This window comes from Nelumbo nucifera, chromosome 3 (assembly GCF_055504915.1).
Source record: "Nelumbo nucifera cultivar China Antique chromosome 3, China Antique-T2T, whole genome shotgun sequence".
NCBI lineage: Eukaryota > Viridiplantae > Streptophyta > Magnoliopsida > Proteales > Nelumbonaceae > Nelumbo > Nelumbo nucifera.
In genome coordinates, this window is record NC_142651.1 from 19,337,915 (window position 1) to 19,358,620 (window position 20,706).

Below are 20,706 nucleotides of genomic sequence, written 5' to 3' on the forward strand. Positions count from 1 at the left end.
GTAAACAATTTGGTTTATTGGGCTTTTAAAAACACATTTAAAGATTATTTATTGCATAAAAAGACTATGAAGCTTCATTTGAGACTTCCCAAATTTTAGCATTTAAAGTATTTGAAATGACACAAATACTTTTGTAGTTTCTTTGTCAACTATCCAAACATTGATAAAAAAACAGTCCCAAATCCTTGCATATTCTATTCATGAAAGTTGGGATCAGCAGAATGCCCACTGAGATTGACCCCAAACTTTTTTGAATAAAAGAGGCAAGGATTTGGGACTATTCATTTTTTGTCAACGTTTGGATGATTGATAAAGATGATTATATAACACTCAAAGGACATTTGTGTCTTTTCAAATACTACTTATTGACTGATTAACGGCAGGTATTGGATTGACACATTTTGAAAGTTTGAATACTAAATTATCACATTTTAAAGTTTAGGGACCAAAGTGGCACTAAGCCCACATTACAAAATACTAATCGACAATTTTCCCATTAAACTATTATATAGGATGAGGTAGATAACAGCTTGAACTTAAGTTTTGATAATTATTATTATTTTTTCATAATGAAATAAAAAATAGTGAAGGCTGAAGGTTGATTTAGTTCTTAAAAATGGTTAATCAGCTTCTATTAATATATTAAATTACGGGTTTCTGTTAGGTTTTAACCATTGAAACTTCCAAGCCAATCGTGTCAGTAAATGGAGAAACATAAAGAAATACAGCATTTTGCTGATAACCGAGAAACTTTCAATGTCCATTGAAATAGAAGCTATTCTGCGTCGATGCTCAGTGCTCTTATACAATTTGTCTTACAAACATAAAATTAAATAATACAGCTGATCAGTAAACGGTGGGGAATAATGTGCCCATCAAATGGGGTCTTACAACGGCCGAAGGGGCAATAAACTTACTAATTAAGTGAAAATATCATGTCTAATGAATCAATATACTCTATGCCAAATTTTAAAGGTGTCTTTTGGTTCACACAGGAATAGGGCTTTGGAATTGAAATTAGAATGGATCCTTTTAATTTTAACTGTTTGGTTGGACAAAATTGAAACTTCATTTTCATTCTTGGGGGAATGACATTCTTCCATTCGAGGGAATAGCCATTCTCTGCCCCTCGGGAATGAGAATTCATTTTAGCTTATTCCAATTCCAATCTTAATTTATGTTTGAATCAAACAAGCAGAAGGAATAGATCATTCTAATTCTAATTCAAATGAATTTTGATTCCATTTCCAATTCCAATTTTGAATGCAAATGGACCCTAAGAATAGGAAAGCCATTAAGTTGCACATGAAAATAAGTAAATGTGTATACGTGTGCATTCCTAAAAAAAAAATGAGCCAATAATATGGGACTTTATTAAGAAGGCAGAAAATTTGTACCATGATTTATTTGTGTGGCTCTCTCCAATTACACCTTCATTTCATCGGTCATCTATGAAGAGGAAAGAGAGGAGGTGATGGGTCCTCTCACCACAAAGCTTATGAATTCAAATCAGCCCCCCACAACGTCCCACAGCACATTCCCATCGTGTATTGAGAACATCTCTCGATGATAATACCAGGAATGATGATGCCATCGTCAGGAGATGTTCCCAATACACAGTGGAGATGTACTGTGGGATGTTGTGGGGGGCTGATTTGGTCTCCAAAGCTCACATGGACCTCCTTTTCTTCTCATTTTCTTGTACATGTAGTTATTTTTTTATAGGGAAAATTCCCGATTAATACCCAGTACTTTGGGCCTAATGCCACTTGGGTCCCCCAAACTTTAAAATGCGATAATTTTGTACCCAAACTTTTAAAACGTGACAATCCAATACTTGCCGTTAACTAGTTGTTAACCAGCTGTTAAGTGGCATTTGAAAAGACACAAATGCCCTTCAAGTGTAATTTAATTTTCTCTATCAACCATCTAAATGCTGACAAAAAATTAACAGTCTCAAATCCTTGCCTTTTCCATTCAAGAAAGTTGGGGCCACGTTTGAGTGCATTCCGGTGACCCCAATTGTCTTGAATAAAAAAGGCAAAGATTTGAGACTGTTAATTTTTTGTCTATGGTTGGATGGTTGATAAAGAAAATTAGATGGCACTCAAAGGGCATTTGTGTCTTTTTAAAATGCCGCTTAACGGCTGGTTAACAGCTAGTTAATAGTAGATATTGGATTTTCATGTTTTGAAAGTTCAGGGCGCATTTTAAAGTTCAGAACCAAAGTAGCACTAGGCCCAAAATACAAGGTACTAATCAGGAATTTTCCCTTATTTTAAAATTAAATTATCAAAAATATAAGAAGTTAGAATAAAAAAGACTTCTTGGATCTTAATTAATTATCTATGATAAAACCCACCGTATCACTCTTAACCCTTTTTGACCACAGCTTGAACCCAAACTGATGCCATAACCTTGTCAAGAGGAAAGAGGGAAAGTGAAGGGTCCCATCACCTTAGAGCTCACAAGTGCCCCTACTCCTCTCATTTTTGGCACATGAAGTTACCTATTTTTAACTTAACTTATTAAAAATACAAGAAGTCAAAATAAAAATAAACCTAGGTTTTGACCCCAGCTTGAACCCAAACTGATGCCACTTAATGGCTTGTTGGTGACTGTTTAGAATAATCTAGAATTTGGGACTGTTCATTTTACTGTCAATGTTTGGATGGTTGATAAAGAGAATTAGATGGCATTCTTAGGGCATTTTTGACTTTTCAAATGTCACTTAACGGCTGATTAACGGACTGGTTAACAGCAGATACTGGATTGCCACGTTTTGAAAGTTCAAATACTAGATTATTACATTTTAAAAGTTCGGATACTGATGGATTGTCACACTTTAAAATTTAGGTACCAAATTATCACATTTTACAACCATGAAAACACCCATAGCTAAAACCAGTATTGTTATTCTCGACTCAGCTCTGAACGCAATTATATCTGATTTGGATGTTAGAAATTAAAACCATTAATAATTGAATTGAATGCATATCTAACCTCATCCAATCTGATGAATAAAAATAAAAAATTCCTAAAACTTTTTAATTTCTTTCTGTCATTTTAAACTCGATCAATAAGATGAATCCAATTACAATTACAACCTAGGGAATGTTTGTTGGTTAATATTTTATCGGTTAATCAAACGGTATTTCATTCTCACAATTAACCAAGACTCGGAAACGTCACTGGGTCACCGAATCATTTGTTCAATATCTAGTCTGGTCAGTCTGATTACCTAAAACTAAATCATCTTTTATCTAAGCCTTAGCCTTATATGGGTTTGGCTACAAGAATCCTGTCTATGAGATATAAATTATTAATTACCAAAAAAATAAGATATAAATGAAACCATCAAGGTCGAGGTTTAATGCAAGGCAAAAAAGTGCAGTAGTGACATCCTTAGCCTGTTTCCCTATATATGCACACAACAGTTTTGTTGGCCGAGAGAGAGGTGTTAGGAATGATTAATTAGTTTTGGGCCGCATGCATTGATTCATCATCCCCTAGCTCTATACTAATTACTCCCAGTCAATATTCTGGGTAACGGCTTCATGAATTCATGTATGAACACCAAGTATACATTTTTCTGCAGGCCAAAATAATTACAAGTCAGAATGATATGGAAAAACTAATTTAGGAGAGTAAAAACGTGAAAGCCTACATTAATTTCTGTAGCTGCAACTGGGAAGGTAATTACGAGGCATTATAAGCTAGCAAGAAGCTGAATGTCTAGTATTCCAATCTCCAAAGAAGCACTTGCAATTGATCACATCGCAAGATAGCTATTAGCTTAGCTCTGGAGAAAGCTTCACAGCTACTGCTGCGTTGTGTAGTATTATTGCTTATGCTATTACATCCTGCTGGGTTGTTTCTTGTTGTCATTGCCAGAGCCCAGCAAGACAGTGCTCACGCACCAGCTATCTTTGGCGATTCCTTGGTGGATGTTGGAAATAACAACTATATTCCCTCCACAGCGCTAGCAAACTACACGCCTTATGGGATTGATTTTGGTTTTCCTACCGGTCGCTTCTGCAATGGCTTCACTGTCGTCGATTATGGCGGTATATCTCTATATATATACATATGCTTCATCCCTTAATTTATACTCTCTTGTATGCATGAATTACCACACTTTTATTGAGCTCATTTCACTTTACCTCAGCCACTCTACTCTTATAAACTAAGGCCCCATTTGATTCACGGGAATAGCTAGGGGTTTGGAATCAGAATCGGGATGAGCTATCCCGATTCCAATTGTTTGGTTGAGCAGAATCAAAATCTCATCCCCATTCCTGCTGCAATGGTGTTCCCCTCGGCCCTCCCCATTTGAGAGAATGGCCATTTCCAGCCCCTCCCTTGGAATGAAATTCCATTCCTCTCTGAACCAATTAAAGGATTTTGATTCTAATTCCAACTGTGAACTAAATGGACCCTAAGATATTATTGTTTGGCATTGATGCATTTTTCTGCACTTGAATTTGCATTCCTCATCTGCCACAAAACAAACAAGATAGTGTACAATGGGCTTCAAAATCCAATCAGAGAAATAAACACGTTAGCAGTCAATACTGTTAATATAATGATCCCAAAGAGCATCTATTTAGTTTGTATCTAGTTGGTTCTAATGGTGACTGGTGAGTCTGGATCTCCTTATACCATGAACACTTTGACCAATGGAAAATCCATCAAACCCAGTCGAATTTTGATGAATTTTAGTGTACGTAGGAGATATCTGGAGTACTTCGTACGTAGTGGCATGACACAATTTATACACACCATGAAGTCATGAACCATGTCAATTAACCAGATTGGTTCATTCTCTGATTTATATATATTCATCATGCATGGTCTCATACTCTCATTACTTCTGCACTCTGAATTGAAGCACGCTTACTGGGGCTACCACTCATACCACCATGTTTGAGTCCAACGTCGAAAGGAGCAAATATTACCAAAGGACTAAACTATGCATCTAAAGCTGCTGGCATCCTCGATGAAACTGGCAAGAATTATGTAATTCTCGTCACCCTTGTATTCAATACTTGATTTGGATATATCTTATCTTGTATTAGATCTGAGATACAGTTTATTTCTCGTTTTCCTTTGGAGATGAAAAGATATATATATATATATAGCTAGCTAGCCTAGCCTGTGTCCTTCTTCTGGAGAATCAAATGAACCATTCTGGTATTAAAGGATCCATTAATTGATATTAATATCAAGAGAGCTAATATATCTCTGATAAGCTTTCATTCCTTGGTTCAAGGATCAGTTCTTGCTTCTTTAATTTCTCCCATATCTGTTACGTTTGTAGGGGGCAAGAATATCGATGAATGAACAGATACGGTTGTTCGAGAACACTGTGAAGGAGGACTTACCACCTCTGTTCGAAAGCCCCAAGGCCCTCCATAGTTATCTAGAAAAATCCATCGGAAGCAATGACTACATCAATAATTATCTTATGCCCCATATCTATACAAGTAGCAGGATCTACAATGCTGAAGCATCTGCTGATCACCTCATTCGGAATTTTTCTCAACAATTAATTGTAAGTCCCTAATTAAAATGTCTTTCTAGCAAATTTGTTTCATGAAATGAATTCAAAACTGAACAAGAAAACTTAAATTTGGTCCGAGTGAAGGGAATCAGCCAGCTGGTTACATTACAGCCCCAACGTTTGGGGCTTTAGTACCCGTTTGGGAGGGCTTTACACAGCAGATTCTGGCTTTGCAGTGTGGATTCCACACGGAAAGCTTGGAAGTTATGTTTGGTGAAAAAACCCATTAAACCTCGACATGATTTCATTCTACTAAGAATTAAGAAAATGATTTTTCAATAAAGCTAATTTTAGTAACTTCTTCAAAACTACTCGGTGATAGCAGCTAGGAATGGCAATTTTCCCCTATTTCCCCGATCCCCATGGGGATCTGCCCTGAATGGGGCAGGGATGGGGATGAATTTCCCCCCATGGGAGCGGGGATGGGTAAATTTTCATCCCCATTAGCGGGGACGAGGAGAGCACTCCCCGCCCCGTGGGATCCCCAATAATATATATATATGTAATCATACATTTATATATTAGTATTTTTAAAAATATGGTTGAATATGTTTGAATCTTTTCTAATTAGATCGTAAATTTTAATTATTTTATTTTTATGTTTTTAAATAAAATAATAAAACAAAAACAAAATGGTTAACATTATAAAAATCATAGGGAATGGGATCCTCGTGGGGATGGAGATGAGAATAACCTTGTCCCCGTTAGCAGGGACGGGGATGGAGAGAGGCTCCCCGTCCCCGCCCTGCCCCGCCCCATTGCCATTCCTAATAGCAGCTCCATAAAAATGAAGCCCTTACAAACGTAGGGGTGATCGCCAAAAACCAAAAAATCTAAAAATTAAACCCAACTGAAAAATCCTGTTAATCAAACCAAACCATGCAACTGGTACATATGTATTTGTATTATCTTATATTATTATTTTTTGCCCCAAAATTTACTTCAGATGGAGGGGTGGCCCCCTTAGAATTTATAATTGAAATTCAATTGAAATAAAACAGGGGAGGACGTAACCCACCTTGCCCCATATTATATATTTATATATTTAAAGCATATTATATATGTTATATATATATTAAATACAAATACATATACATTATATATAATACATGATATATTATTTATAATATAATATATTGCATATATTTCTAGTAGTTATATTATATAATTGTATATTTATTTATAACATATATCATATATCCAAAAAACAAAAAACCAAAGAACCAAATGGTCAAAAACTGAACTGATCAATAAGTTAACCGATTGATTTTAGTTCCGTTTCAATTTTGAAAAACCAGTAATACCAATTCGGTTCGAAAAAAGTACCATACGTAAGCATTCTTACGCAAACAGCCCCTTAGTTACAATTATTAAAACCCGAAATAGAAGACCGGTTTAACAAGATTTCACAGCAAGTTCAAAAAGAGAAACACGGGCACAACGCAAAAGCAGTAAGCTTTAGGGGAGGTCTGCTGGCCGGGAGCGCCAGGTGGGTTGAAGAACTCTACCCATACCTACCTACAATACAATACAGCCGTGGGTTAGAGATATCTCCGCATGAATGATAAGATATCCTTAATGCACCTGTGAGTAGATCTCGTTGCCTATCATACATGGCCCCAGTTGATAAGTTTAGATTTCCTATCTACAACAACTCTACTTACATTTATCCACGTAACATTGCAGTTACATATAGAAAATATCTCATCCTCTTATATGTTATTATGCGCAGCGAGATGTTTCCAATACACAAGAGTAGTGTTTTGTGCATAGGCATAGGTAAAATTCTTATGAATAGAAAATGTGAACATCCAAATGAAACGGATTGTGATTGAGAAATTAGAGAACTATCGAGAATAATGTGCTATACCGTTTGTCATAACCTTGAGCGTGAATCACATGACCTCAATATATTGCTGTAGGCATTAAGGCGGTGTTTGGAACCGCGTAAATCTTGTGGAAGGGACCGTCAGTCCCGTCCACACCCTAATATAGCGTTGATAGGTCCCTTCTACACCCCAATTTCTCATCCACGGTAAAATCTTGTGGTTAGGGACCATCCACACTTGATTTTTGATCCCCTACTTCACACTTTTCCTGAAAGTGTACCATTGTTTCACATTTTAATATTTTTGTCAATAAAATATTAATTATTTTACTTAATTTTTAATTTTTTTTAATTTTAATGTCTTATCAATAAAATATATTTTCTAAATTTTTAATTATTTTACTATTGTTTTTATAAAAAAAATAATATTTATTGGTTAATGTTAATTCATTGATGCATTTTTCAATATATTTATCATATAAAATGCAAAAATTATATATTTATGATTAACTGTGTAGATCAAGGTTTTCAAATCTCCGTTGACTCGGATGGTCGGGCCGTTCAACTCGGGAACCGTCCAGGCAAGTGGTTCCGTTTTACCCCAAACCCGGTTTTTGGCCAAAAACCGTTGAAAAAGTCAACAACCCGTTGACTTGAGCGATCAAACTGTCAACCCGTTCAACTGTTTTTTACTTTTAATTATTTTTTTATTTTTTTTAATTTATTTGTCTGAACGGGCCATCCAATCAAATTGGACAGTCGGACCGTTGACCCGGAAACCAATGGCCAGAACGGTTCCATTTCCGGGTTGTTTTTTAAAATGTTGGTGTAAATCATTCATAAATGTATATGAGATATATAGAATCAAAAAGTATGGTGTCCACACCACACCTACAGAACACCACTGTGGGTGTGGACTGGTCCAATCCATACAATTTATCCACAGTTCAGAACAGTTGTGGACTGTGGTGTGGTGTGGATTGGACCCTGCCATAGGGTGTGGTTTCTCATCCACATTACAGGCACCCCCTAAATCAATTCATTTTGATTGTATATGTGGAAGTACTACCACCCCAACTGTACTTTGGGCCTAAAAATTCTGACCCTAGGCTAACGGAGCTATAAACATTCAAAATAACAAAAACCCCCACTTTATACACCAATGTCCGCACGTGAATTGGCATCAATTCCAAACTGGCACCCACTCCAACTGTACTTTGGGCCTAAAAATTCTGACCCTAGGCTGAACCGTCATTCTCCCTTAACATTATTGATGTCTATTGCAATTAACATTAGGTTGTGTTTGGTTTCAAGGGAAAAGTAGGAAAAGAAAAGAAAAAGTAAGAAATCCTTTACAAACTTTGTATAGATTTTCCTATCTTTTCATTCTTTTCCCTACCTTTTCCTTCAAACCAAACATAACCTTAAATGAAATGTCATAAACGGCTGCACTCCTTGCGACCCACTAAAACATTGAATGCCAGCTGAGTGGTGGCTTGATTGACAAGTAAACTGGGTTGGTTCCGGTGAGATGCCGTTACAAGTCTCATTATTGGTTCTTAATATCTTTGAAAAGAATTATTAATATTCTAGAAAATTGTACCATACCAAGGAAATTTGAAATAAGGTCCCAAGGGCAAAAGAGAGCAATTTAATATCAAAAAATAAAATAAAACATTGAATTGGGAGAATTTGGATCTCCTACAAACAAAACACTTTCCAACTCCCCCACTATAATGTAACACTGCAATCTCATACATGGCAGATACCACTTATCAGTCTTATCATGAGATGTGTGGTGTCGGATCATATTGAATAGGGTGTTGGAACTGTTTTAGTGACAGGAGATCTACTTATAATTGGTATTTCTTATTAAAAAACAAAACTGTCCCAACATTATTTCAACAGTGGTCTGTCCGTATATCTTGGACCCGTTATAAATGAGATGTTCTAAGGTGTTGGAACGGTCTTTTGTTGGGAGTAGCGCTGTTCATAACAATGCCTAACCCGACTAAACCGATCAACTCGGACCGATCCAACCTAAGTCGGCCGGGTTTTTATTAGTACCGGTCGGTTTCGGGTTAGGCAAATATATAAATTGATATATCGGGTCGGTTTGTTTTCTTGTGTGAAAACCGAAACCAACCCGACCCGAACCGAACTAGTCTTCTACTAGTTTCCTACTTAACCATAACTACTCTTCTACTAGAACTAAAAGGCCCATTAAGCAATCTATCATAGTTTCTAACTTTCTATAATCTTTCATACCAAATAGGCAACCCTTTAGGCAGTTACAATTAGAATTCAATTAGGTGTCATTTTGTACAGGAACAAAACCGAAACCGATTCAAACCGACCAGGTCGGTTTGGCCTATCAATAGATCGATTTCGGTTTCCACCTCAGGTAACCCGACCAAGTTGGGTCGGTTGGGAAAACCCCAATAACCCGACCCATGAACACCCCTAGTTGGGAGGAAATCGGGTTTCTCAAACAATGTCATGTCATTGATGCAAATTAAAAAGCAATTAACGTGATGTTTCAAATTTATTTTCTATTGCTAGCCTGTTAGCGTTTCATTATGGTTGCAAGGGAGTGCTGCGACAGACAGTGACAGGAGATGATCCTCCCGTTATAAATCTCTTGCACTTGCATTAAAAAAAATGTTTGTCATTTTTGTTTTGCCATAAGTCTCAATTTTGCAAAGAGTACAAATACAAATATAAATATGTACATACAAAATACAAGGTTTTGCACTCTTGTATTTGTATTCTTTCCAAATTTAGCCTTAGGGGTTTCCTCGTGTATAATTTTACGGGTGTTTTCTCTTGTCCTTATATTTGTGCCATACATATTTGTATTTGCACTCTTCTTAAACTGAGCCTTGGGCTAGGTTTGAAAGTGATGTAAAACGTTATCAATTTTAAAGCTTACATCAGATTGGTTTTGTTGGCATTTGGGTGGAGTGCCAATTAAAATTGATGTAAAATTTCATTCGCAGTTCATATCTATCAGCGTTTGAACGAGTAGAATTTTATATCGTAAATCAGTGTAAAACCTCATCTAAAGTAAAATAAAGTTTTATATTGATTATCGATGTAAATACTAATCAATAAAATTGATGTAAAATATCACATTTTTCAAAACTCAACAGTCAGAACCATTTTAAGGTTAACATCGAATTTTACATCTATGAGGTTTTACACTGCTTCCAAAAGCAGCCTTGAGCTGTATTTGAAAACAGTGCAAACATATTTGTACTCTTACCAAAGGCAGCCTTAGGGTTGGCACTTTATTCTAGCATGAAAATGCAGACTTGATTTGATTTTACATTGATAAATTTAATCAAAGGTATTTGGTGATACTGGGTAGAAACACCAATGGCTAAATAAGTATTTTTATCCATAAGATCCAATTTGGCTTATTTATTGCTTAATACTTTCAACCATCTCCGAGAGTCTGAGACTTGCATTGGTGGAATGGAAGCTACATCCATTAATTACAAGTCAGTTTAGTATTCCCCCACTGCATCTGGGATCAATGCTCTCTGCAGTATGCAGTTAGCTTTAATTAAGACACTCTTTCTCCCGGCCCTCATCTCCTCAGGGACGCGCAGACCAGCAGGTCATGAATCATGATGCAGTGAGTCAGTGACAGTGGGGTTGCTCTCTCTCTCTCTCTCTCTCTCGCCCTGCCTGTGTGTGTGAATTTGCAGAAACTGTACAACTTGGGGGCCAGGAAGATGGTGTTGACTGAAATTGGGACGCTTGGATGCATACCCAATCAGCTATCCATGGCAAACGCTGACAACGGTTGCGTGGAGAGGGTCAACAACCTGGGCATTTTGTTCAACGATCGTCTCGCCCAGCTCACCAAAACACTCAATTCCACCCTCCCTGGTTCATTTTTCGTCTATCAGAGCGTATACCAAACCTTCTATGATATGGTGATCCACCCTTCTAACTACGGTCATTACCTCTCACCTCCAACTTCATTGTTTGCAGGGTTCTTTGTGGCAAACGCTGCTTGTTGTGGGAACGGGAGGTATGGAGGAGAGGTGACCTGCCTCCCCTCACAAATCCCTTGCTCCGACAGAAGCCAATATCTGTTCTGGGATGCGTTCCATCCAACCCAAGCTGTCAATGACATTATAGCGAACAGGTGCTATAGTCAGAACGCTACCGACTGTTCCCCTATCAGCATCTATCAGCTTGCTCAGATATAGCTCATTTAAATGGGCAAAAAATTAATAATAAATGCTTCGAGTTCCAAATTTCAAATCATGTCTCCATTTCCCTCGCTTGGCTCATTAGATTGAAACAATAAGGTTCGCTCAGATGTGGGTCTATGCTGAACAAAAATAAGAGGGAAGAAAACATTCTTGAAGGGCAAGTTCTTTCGCTTCAAAAGAAAATGGAAGGATGGATTGAGTTTGAATAATCCAAACCAGTCGAACCAGCAGATTAGAGTGCCTTAACAATATAGGACTCGCTGCCCTGCCCCCATTTTTCGAGTGTTGATCTATAAAAATTTTTGGTGAGTTAACATCACAGTTTAATGGCTTCATTGCTTGGCATCACCAGATCTGTTACATCTTTCCCTTTCCGGTTCTGGGTCGCTCTTTATTAGTTTATTTATTCTTTATCCAAGTAAACTAATGAAATCTCTACGTCGAATTGCCATCGTCCTCCGTCCAAAACCTGCAAACTCTGGATTCTGAAATTCAAACTACATCCCAGAAGCTTACTTTGGGAACCCCTGCTTCAAAGCATTTACACCAGTAAGGAAAATATGATACCGATCAAAAAACAAAGTGCGGAAAATATGAAGTACGCGCGCTTTTCCAAGACTACCACATGGTAAAATTGATAGCAACTTCTAACAACCCCCACCTGGCTAGCTGGTCCAGGAACATGACTAGAAGGTGCAACAAGTGTGAACACTTGGCTCAGCTCAGAGAAGCTCTTTGCAGCAAACCCTAAGGGAAGCCCGGACAGGGAAGATGGAGAAAGGAGTTTTAGTTCTTGTACCATTTCTCAGATCTCTGTCTCTAGTGCTATTTGGGTTTGCTGTTCTTGCCGTCCGAAGCCAAGATAGCCCACTTACACCAGCCATGTTCATCTTTGGAGATTCATTGAACGATGGTGGCAACAATAACTATATACCCAGCATTGCACGAGCAGATTACTTGCCTTACGGGATTGATTTTGGTTTCCCAACTGGTCGGTTCTGCAACGGCCTCACCGTCGTCGATTATGGTGGTAATATCACATGTTAATACAACACTTCAGCATGTTGTGTCTCCAAGAACATCGAGAGCTTCATATTCCAAATCTAATTTGACCATCCAATTTTTTTTTCCCTTTTCGTTTTTATTGTTGCTTCATAGTTCATACCCATCGAATCACTCACTGTGTCTCTCTTATCTGATTAATTTCTATTAATTTTAGCTCGGTTATTGGGCTTACCGCTTATACCACCATATTTAAGTCCACTATCAAAAGGAATGAACATCTTGAAAGGAGTCAACTATGCATCGGCAGCGGCTGGAATCCTCGACGAAAGCGGCAAGAATTATGTATATATCCCTACCCTTTGCTCAGTTTCTTTAGTAAATCCGAAAACATACTGGGTCTTTGTTTTTTCTTCTTATTTCTTCTTTCCTTTACATAGTACTTTTCAGAGGATATCAAAATAATGCAAGTTCAGTGCTTCCCAAAGAGTTACTTTTGGAGAATCCAGGAAGGAAATTTTCATCTTTATAAAATGTGATTACTGATTACTGTAGCAGTAATTAACCCAGATTATAAGGCCTCAAATTTGACTGATTTGTTACAAGATATTAGAAGTATTTGAGCAATTTCATTTCAAATATCAAGCACAGGAAGATTTGTACAGGGGCCATATCATTTTAACTTTTGTTTTTTTCATTGATTTGAAGGGAGCACGAATAACCTTTGATGGACAGATAGCATTATTTGAGAAGACTGTGAAGCACGACTTACCGCCATTGTTCCAGAGCCTCGAGGCCCTATCCAGGTACCTTGCAAAATCAGTTTTCATCGTCACAATCGGTAGCAATGACTACATCAACAATTACCTCAACCCCACCATCTCCAACAGTAGCCAAATCTACAGCGGAGAAGAATTTGCAGATCTCCTCATCAGGGCCTTATCTCAACAACTAACGGTAATCACCAACTATAAAACTCTGTGATCAATGCCCTTTGCTGAAAATATAATCTCAAAAAACCCATCAATGGCGGTGCATCAGGCCTTTGCAAAAGAATCAGTTTTAAGCCCGCAATTAAAATCACGGTAACAAAAGAAGAAAAAAATAGAGAGACTTTGTTATCGAAACCCAACAGAGCCTCTATTACCACCCGCTAATGAATGCTAGAGATTCTCTTAGAGACCACCACAAGTCCACAATATCACCATGCCAAAGGCAAAGATGAAAACTTCTGCTATGAAGACTAGCTTTTAGATTATATTTGTCAGCGTCCTCTTGCTAAATCATAACCCCAAAGATCATAATTGTGTCTGACGATAGTGGTTTCACTGTCCGCAGAAATTGTATGGTTTGGGCGCCAGGAAGATGGTTCTGGGGGGAGTTGGCCCAATTGGATGCATACCCGATCAACTATCCAAAGGAAATGGCAAGAATGGTTGCATTCAGCGGATCAACGACTTGGCAGTTTTATTCAATGATCGTCTCATGCGGCTAGCAAGCAGCCTCAATTCCACCCTTCCAGGCTCATTCTTTGTATATCATAACATATTTGACGTTTTCTATGACATGGTCATCAACCCTAATGAATACGGTTAGTACCCATTGCCATTCATTTTTTTTTAAAAGGACTCTTGCAAAGAGGTGTTTCAAGGCTTTGAGAATCTCATTAGACATGTAGGCTAGAAACATAGAACTCTTATTCATAGCTTTTCTAGTAAACATAAATGAAAACTTTCTTGTGTTCTTGAATTCCATTTGGGCTAGATCTTGATTACCTTTCTTCATATTTCTAAGTTGCCACCTCATGTTGCAGAGTTTACTGTACCAAACAAAGCCTGCTGTGGGAATGGGAGGTATGGAGGGGCTCTGACTTGCCTTCCTCTACAGCTGCCATGCTCGAGTAGAAACCAGTACATTTTCTGGGATTCCTTCCACCCAACCCAAGCTGTCAATGCCATTGTTGCCAACAGGGGCTACAGCAAGTCTGCAACTGATTGCTACCCAATCAGCGTCTACCAGCTGGCACAGATATAAAAAATGAAATGTGGAGAAACAAGCAACTACTGTATATGCAATGACAGAATGACTGATTGGAAATTGGAATACAGGATAACAAGATTGTGCATCATATTTTCCATCCACCCAATCTATTTTCTTAAAGCTGCGTTTGCTTGGTTCCTGTTAGTTTTTGCTGAAAAAAAAAACAGAGGTACTGATCAGAAGTACCTTAATGCTAAAAAAAACACTTGGCAAGTCATTGCTTCTTCAGGCCAACCATCTTTACTATATAATGCTAATATCTGCCTTGGCCTCGTATCCAGACAACCATCCAAAAACTCTAGTCTATTTATTTTCTTATTGCCACTACCTCCCCTCTCTCCTCTTGTACGTGGCATTCAACTAGTCCTAAGTAAAGCAATGGCAATGCAATTCTAGCTGGACCATCAACAGTAGAAGCCACCAGAACAACTCAATGTGTTAAATATGGCAAAAGCAACCCCCTTCCCTGAAAAATATGGAAGTTTACTTAATTCATTACTTTTTGTTTGTTAATGAAAATCAAATTCAAGCTTCTAGGACAAGATCATCCTATTACATCCCCAAAGAGAATATATTTAAATTGGCCTCTGGAAGCAACCAGTACCAATAAATATAATTCTTTATCTTGTACAATAGTTAGCCTTCTTGGTTCATTTCATGATATCCTTTTCCTCCAACTGTTTCTGCATGGTAATTTATATTCTTCATATTGGAGTTCAATGATGTCAGTTTGTGCGTGTGTGTACTAATTTGGGGTTAGTCCATCTATGACACAATGTATGTCCCTTTGACTAGGTGCAGAACACCTCTGTATTCGACCAGAAGCATTCAACTAGTTGGCAGACTTGGATTGGCAACAAAGGTCCAAAATTCATTCTTCTAGACTGAGAATCAGCAATGAAGCACTAGAATTCTGAGGAAGAAATATTTGGTCTAGGTGTATGAAGACCTTACCACTACATTAACAATAGCAATTCGAACATCAACAACCATATAGACATTTGAATGGAACAGGCGAACAGCCCAACTTTCAGCAATCACCTAGTAGCCATTTACTGATACTTGCTCAAGAATACTACACCATAAAAAGCAAGTCAAAGAAATCAAAAAAGAATGGAAGATAAAGTAAAAATAAAGCAACAAGAGTATGCCATTTAGACTTCTCTTGCAATCAAATTGCAGCAACAAATTGATAACAAAGGGAAGTACCAGACTCTAGAAAGAGCCACTTACATGTGTTGAATATTTTTAGACAGTATATATGAATTTTAGAAAATCCAAAACTTTCTTGTATTCATTTCTGGACCTCCCTATCCATGATGCCTTCATCTGACATGTTTACTCCTTGACCAAGAATCTAACTAGTGAAGCAATGAAGTCATGTCAACGACCAAGCCTTTATCCCAATTTCATTGGTAATTTAAAAGCAAACCATGGAGTTAAGACTTGTTTCTCTAAGATGGAGCAGTTGATGCTAAATTCCTGAATGTGGTGCTCTCTTAGGATGATGAAAACAATATGCTAAGATAGAAAGGCAACTGGATACCATTTTGCAGCCAGTTAAGTAAGAAAAACGGAAATCTAACTCATGGATGGATGGATAAATGTGCAGAGACAGGGAGGGGGCAGAGATTGAGGAAAAAAAGGTGAAGCAAATGATGATAAACCATGAAACTCTCTCCAACAATTGGAAGGCATTGCCACAAAGTGCACTGCCCTTCTCAGTGGATGGAAGCATCAAATCTTGGCTCATAGAAACAGACCTGGCTGTTGTAGGACTGAAGAGCACAACCAGCAATCCAAGACCATACTTTCTTATCTACATCATAAAGAAGACCTTTCCCTTGATTCCATGATGTAAAACAGATCAAATTATCCTGTCCAAAGCATTCGAACCTCTCCGCTGATAATCTCAAAAGTGCCCTAAAATACTTTGGGGGCATCCTACTTATCTCCACCCACATAATCTTCGTATGATCCAACTCCCAAATTCTCATACTCTGTAGAGTACTATAAAGTCCTATCCTTCCAACCAGAAACAATCGCTTTTGTGTGCCAGCTACCAAATATCCATCCAACAAGGAACGAGGGAACTTAGCTGGTATATGTTCCCAGCACCCTGTGTCTAGGCGATACATCATCAAACCAAGTGGAGAAAGGGTCTCCAGGTAAAGCCTTGAGTCACAGAACGCCATCTTAGAGGAGCAAAGATTAACGGCAGGCATTATCTGATGAACTGACCAAGTGTTAAGCTTGGAATCATAGACCTCAGTGGGTAGTGTCTTGTCACCATAAATATCACTTGTGGCAATCACTTTGAACGATCTATCTGTCCGGTTGGCAACCATGATCATTTGCCTTTGCTGGTTATAATGCATACTGGGCAACGTCCTCCAAGCTTGGGTGAGGGGGTTGCAGACCAATGTCTTAAAAGTTAACCCATCTAATCCGGAGAAGCAAACAAGACCCCCAGAAGAACCAACTAGCCAGAATGCCCACTGTGGTAAGAATGTCAATGGGATTTTATACCATGTTTTCAACGGCAAGCTGAAGACGGAGCACTGAGGGATCTGCGAGTTGTTCCAGAATGTGAGAAGACAGGGCCCATGCGATGGCACTTCTGAATGGAACTTAAGAAAGCTACTATCTTGGAGAATCGAATTCCACCGTTTACACACGGACCGGAGTCGGAAGATCATGAATGGGGGAACCCTAGCTAGAATTTCATTGAGCAGGTCTTCCGGTAACATTGCCCATATATTGTCTTCCATCTGAACATCAGGATGGACAGGTTTAGCAAATGTGGCAGCAGTTTCTTCGTCGAAGCCGCGTGGCTTGGTCTTGACCACCTTCTGCCTAGAAGGGCTTGTATTCCTCGATCCAGCTCTGCCAGAAGGGCTAGTGTTCCTCGACCTAGGTGCCCCCAAAGGTGAAACTGCCTTAGAACAACTGTCATCTTCCTGGTAAACGTCATTTCTGGACAATGAGGACCCTAATTCTCCAGCTCCAGATTCAGAAACCCCTCCTCCATCTCCGCTCATTGTTTCAGAAACCAAATACAATCTGAGCTCCCAGTTACAATGATAGTTTTGATAAATTGAACACCCAAATCTAAACCCTAATTCACATGTTATGACACCCGAAATCTCCCATGCAATCAGGCATTTTCTTCCACCAAAATGGAAGCCCAAAGATCCTAAACCCTAAAATCCGTAACTTGGCAATGAGAAGCGCAGCTCAGATCAAAAGAAATACTTCTTCAAGAGATCCAATTACTGAGTCAAAACGATCAAGAAAAGTCGAAACTTTAATGCACAGAAAAAAAAAGGGTAAAGAAAACCAAAATTCCAGGATCAAAAGGGTACCTTCGATTCGATTCTCAACACAAGCACTTACCCCTCTTCAGCCTCTGTTACCCTGAGGAACAAACGCCGTTCAGAATTGTCCAGGCACGTAAAGGAAGAAGGAAGCCACCCAACACCAACACCAACAGGCCAACAGGCCAACCCCTCTCTGTCTCTATCTCTAGTCGGTGCACAGAAGACAGAAGTCCCTCCCCTCGCTGAGCCTCTGGCCCTTTCTGTGTCTGCTGTATTGCCAATGTGAATTTTTTATTATCGCTAGTGAGAAATCTGATTATTTTATGGGGGAAACGGCGCGTAAAATATGTGAAGCGGCTCAAACAGTCAAACGATGCGCTCTCTCTCTCTATCTCATTTGGAACCCACAGCCACGCCCACGCTGGCATGCATCACCGTACATGAAGATCATTTTCTATACCATATTATATATGATTTTCCCAACTCTACCAACAAGTCTGAACTCTCTCGTTGATTTGAAGCTCCAGCCCACCAATCAAACAGGGCGAAGATTGAGGAATTGTTTGGCAGTTGGCAACTCGGCAGCATGCCACGACAATGATCTTCATGGCCAAAACTCAAAAGGCGCCCCTCCACCTCCACCTCCACCTTCGGATATGGATCACAGTGCTTGTCAAATGGTAGGTGCCTGCACTTTTTCAACCCCATCAAGATTCCGGAGTTGTTGTTTTTCTATGGAAGTTGTTGCGGAATGTACTACAAGTGAAGAAAAAGAAAAAGATGGAAGCAAGAGAGAGAGGCCCATTATTCCAATCGGTGGATTGTCTCCTATCACATCATATACTGCAATTTGCTTCTCGGGTCCTGCCTGCACCCTTTTTTTGGCTTGGCCGATGAGAAATCAGAAATGGGCTACAAAAAGGTATTGGGAATTAGAATGCAACCATAAACAGGCAACCTACATAGAGCTGTCAATACTGAGTCGGGTCTACTTGATAGATAGATTACAACTGACCAAACTGATTACATGGTTCATGATGATTCTATTTATTGTTTGTGTCCAAATTAATAATTGGATTAGAATTGATTATATAGTTAATAATATATAAACGCTTATTATTTTCTCAACATATATATATATAAGCACTTTACTATTTTTGTTGAAGCTATATTATCATAAACCAAGTTGATCAGACTGGATTATCATTGATTCAATTCTGGGTCTAGAACTGATTAGTTATTGGTTCGGAACCGGAGGTGAAGGGTCAGTTGGATTCAAAGTTGGGTTGGGATGGAAAATACCAAACCTATGTATTAAAACTGGGTTTGCCTGGCAGGGCCTCGGAAAACCAGACCTAACCCAACCCATCAATCTGGATGTTGGACTGGCTCGAAAAAAGACCATTAGGTTGCCAAATGCCGATCGAGCCTCTAATCAACTCTATCTGAACGATGCCGCGCGTCCTCTACCTGACTACGCTCGCTCTGTTACTGGGTCCGGACTCCGGAGTCTGAGCAGAATTCATGATGATGATACATACAGTGTGATTATATTCATTCACTTGTTAAAGCCATATTTTTACGAGGCTGCTCATCCACCCGATCGTACTTACAGCATGAGGGGTTGGTTCACTGAACCGCCTTGACAAGGCTGCATGCCCCTACGCTGTTCACAATTCCTCAGGCCACACTGTCACAGTAGGCAATGGGCCAGACCCAACAAATTAAAGAGCATCACAGCTGATAGTAGCTGGGCAAAGCCAAGCCCAACAAGACAACTGTCCCCGTTTAAATGAGCTGGAAATTTTGACAACTTGTTAACCTCCTGGATAAGGAGATGCAATCTAGAGTCATAGTAACCTGCCTCGTGCTGCACTCCTAGAGAATCAGATCCCACTAATGAAGCTGTGTCCCATTTAATATATTGAAATGTCAAAAATTAGCTTCACCAAGCCGAGCCATTGCACTTATGCTTTCATGGTACTTATTCTCACAGTGAAGATAACATTTTATAAAAGTTAAAGAATGCTCTGATCTCTGAATTAAGTTCATCTGATATTTCTGATTTCCATGCTGCATTTTAGTGCATTAGAATATGCTGTAGCCTGTAGGTCAGGCTGAATATTTTGTCCTGGAACAGAAGACGACCTGTACGTAGATTGGTCCGAGTCCTCAATAGTTTGGTAGCTATTCCCTTATTCCATGGACCCACCATTAAATTGGCCCAACTTTAACAGATCAGTAGAGACTAGAGACAAAAAAAAAAAAAAAATGGAGTACTATTGCATTTAATTGGACAGTAAAATCCTGATTAAGAAGCTCGATCTACAACTACAAACAATGCCTAGAACATATGGTTGAAGATCTGACTCTGCTCATTTACTTGTATGGTGGTGAGGTGTTCATTGTTTGTTTTTAATTGGTTGTACTGGGATGGTGTTTCACTTTCAGAAAGGAAGCATCAGTGTTGATTGGTATACTACTTCAGTGGTATTTCACTTTTAAAGTAGGTGCCTGATGGTGCTAGTGCAGTGATTGTACTTGAGTGTTGATGAATGTGAATGGGGTTCCACAGAAACTTACAGATTGCTTTTATACTTTGTAATAGAGGGTGCTAGGCTACAGGAATCCCACTTTTTCAAACCAGTTTAAGTTTAAATAGTGCAGTTCTGCCAGGGTTTCAGCATTGGCATGCAGATTCCCATTTCAGAGAGGGGATTACAG

General features: G+C 38.8%; 3 protein-coding genes across 6 annotated transcripts; 2 read left to right on the top strand and 1 right to left on the bottom strand.

The window, feature by feature from the left end:
* The first annotated feature begins 3,850 nt into the window (after positions 1-3,850).
* On the top strand, positions 3,851-11,668 carry LOC104603243 (GDSL esterase/lipase 7-like). The gene is made up of 5 exons (XM_010267223.2): positions 3,851-4,067; positions 4,892-5,019; positions 5,321-5,554; positions 11,105-11,357; positions 11,394-11,668. Exons 1-5 carry the CDS (start codon positions 3,851-3,853, stop codon positions 11,612-11,614), a joined length of 1,053 nt encoding a protein of 350 aa, XP_010265525.1. The 3' UTR covers positions 11,615-11,668.
* Positions 11,669-11,823: 155 nt separating this feature from the next.
* Positions 11,824-15,445, top strand: GLIP7 (GDSL-motif lipase 7). 2 transcript variants are annotated; one of them, XM_088902257.1, is made up of 5 exons: positions 11,824-12,647; positions 12,840-12,967; positions 13,331-13,579; positions 13,961-14,213; positions 14,436-15,445. In XM_088902257.1, the coding sequence occupies exons 1-5, from the start codon at positions 12,392-12,394 to the stop codon at positions 14,654-14,656; spliced, it is 1,107 nt and encodes a 368-aa protein (XP_088758383.1). In that variant the 5' UTR covers positions 11,824-12,391; the 3' UTR covers positions 14,657-15,445. The 2 variants fall into 2 exon arrangements, with proteins under 2 accessions (XP_088758383.1, XP_010261380.1); XM_010263078.2 differs by having other exon boundaries at positions 11,925-12,650.
* Positions 15,446-15,690: 245 nt separating this feature from the next.
* On the bottom strand, positions 15,691-18,713 carry LOC104600216 (Galactose oxidase/kelch repeat superfamily protein). 3 transcript variants are annotated; one of them, XR_016084685.1, is made up of 2 exons: positions 15,896-18,713; positions 15,691-15,737 (listed from the first exon to the last, which is right to left on the bottom strand). XR_016084685.1 is itself a non-coding variant. In XM_010263066.3 (2 exons), the coding sequence occupies exon 2, from the start codon at positions 17,701-17,703 to the stop codon at positions 16,384-16,386; it is 1,320 nt and encodes a 439-aa protein (XP_010261368.1). In that variant the 5' UTR covers positions 17,704-17,937; positions 18,059-18,713; the 3' UTR covers positions 15,691-16,383. The 3 variants fall into 3 exon arrangements, 2 of the variants coding, with proteins under 2 accessions (XP_010261368.1, XP_010261359.1); XM_010263066.3 differs by having other exon boundaries at positions 15,691-17,937; positions 18,059-18,713; XM_010263057.3 differs by having other exon boundaries at positions 15,691-17,937; positions 18,028-18,713.
* Between the last annotated feature and the right edge of the window lie 1,993 nt (positions 18,714-20,706).

Coding starts and splice junctions, on each gene's coding strand:
- GLIP7 (XM_010263078.2), top strand. CDS start 12,392: ATGGAGAAAGGAGTTTTAGTTCTTGTACCATTTCTCAGATCTCTGTCT. Junction 12,651..12,839: donor CACCGTCGTCGATTATGGTG/GTAATATCACAT, acceptor TATTAATTTTAG/CTCGGTTATTGGGCTTACCG. Junction 13,580..13,960: donor CCTTATCTCAACAACTAACG/GTAATCACCAAC, acceptor CACTGTCCGCAG/AAATTGTATGGTTTGGGCGC.
- LOC104603243 (XM_010267223.2), top strand. CDS start 3,851: ATGCTATTACATCCTGCTGGGTTGTTTCTTGTTGTCATTGCCAGAGCC. Junction 5,020..5,320: donor ATGAAACTGGCAAGAATTAT/GTAATTCTCGTC, acceptor TTACGTTTGTAG/GGGGCAAGAATATCGATGAA. Junction 5,555..11,104: donor ATTTTTCTCAACAATTAATT/GTAAGTCCCTAA, acceptor GTGAATTTGCAG/AAACTGTACAACTTGGGGGC.
- LOC104600216 (XM_010263066.3), bottom strand. CDS start 17,703: ATGAGCGGAGATGGAGGAGGGGTTTCTGAATCTGGAGCTGGAGAATTA.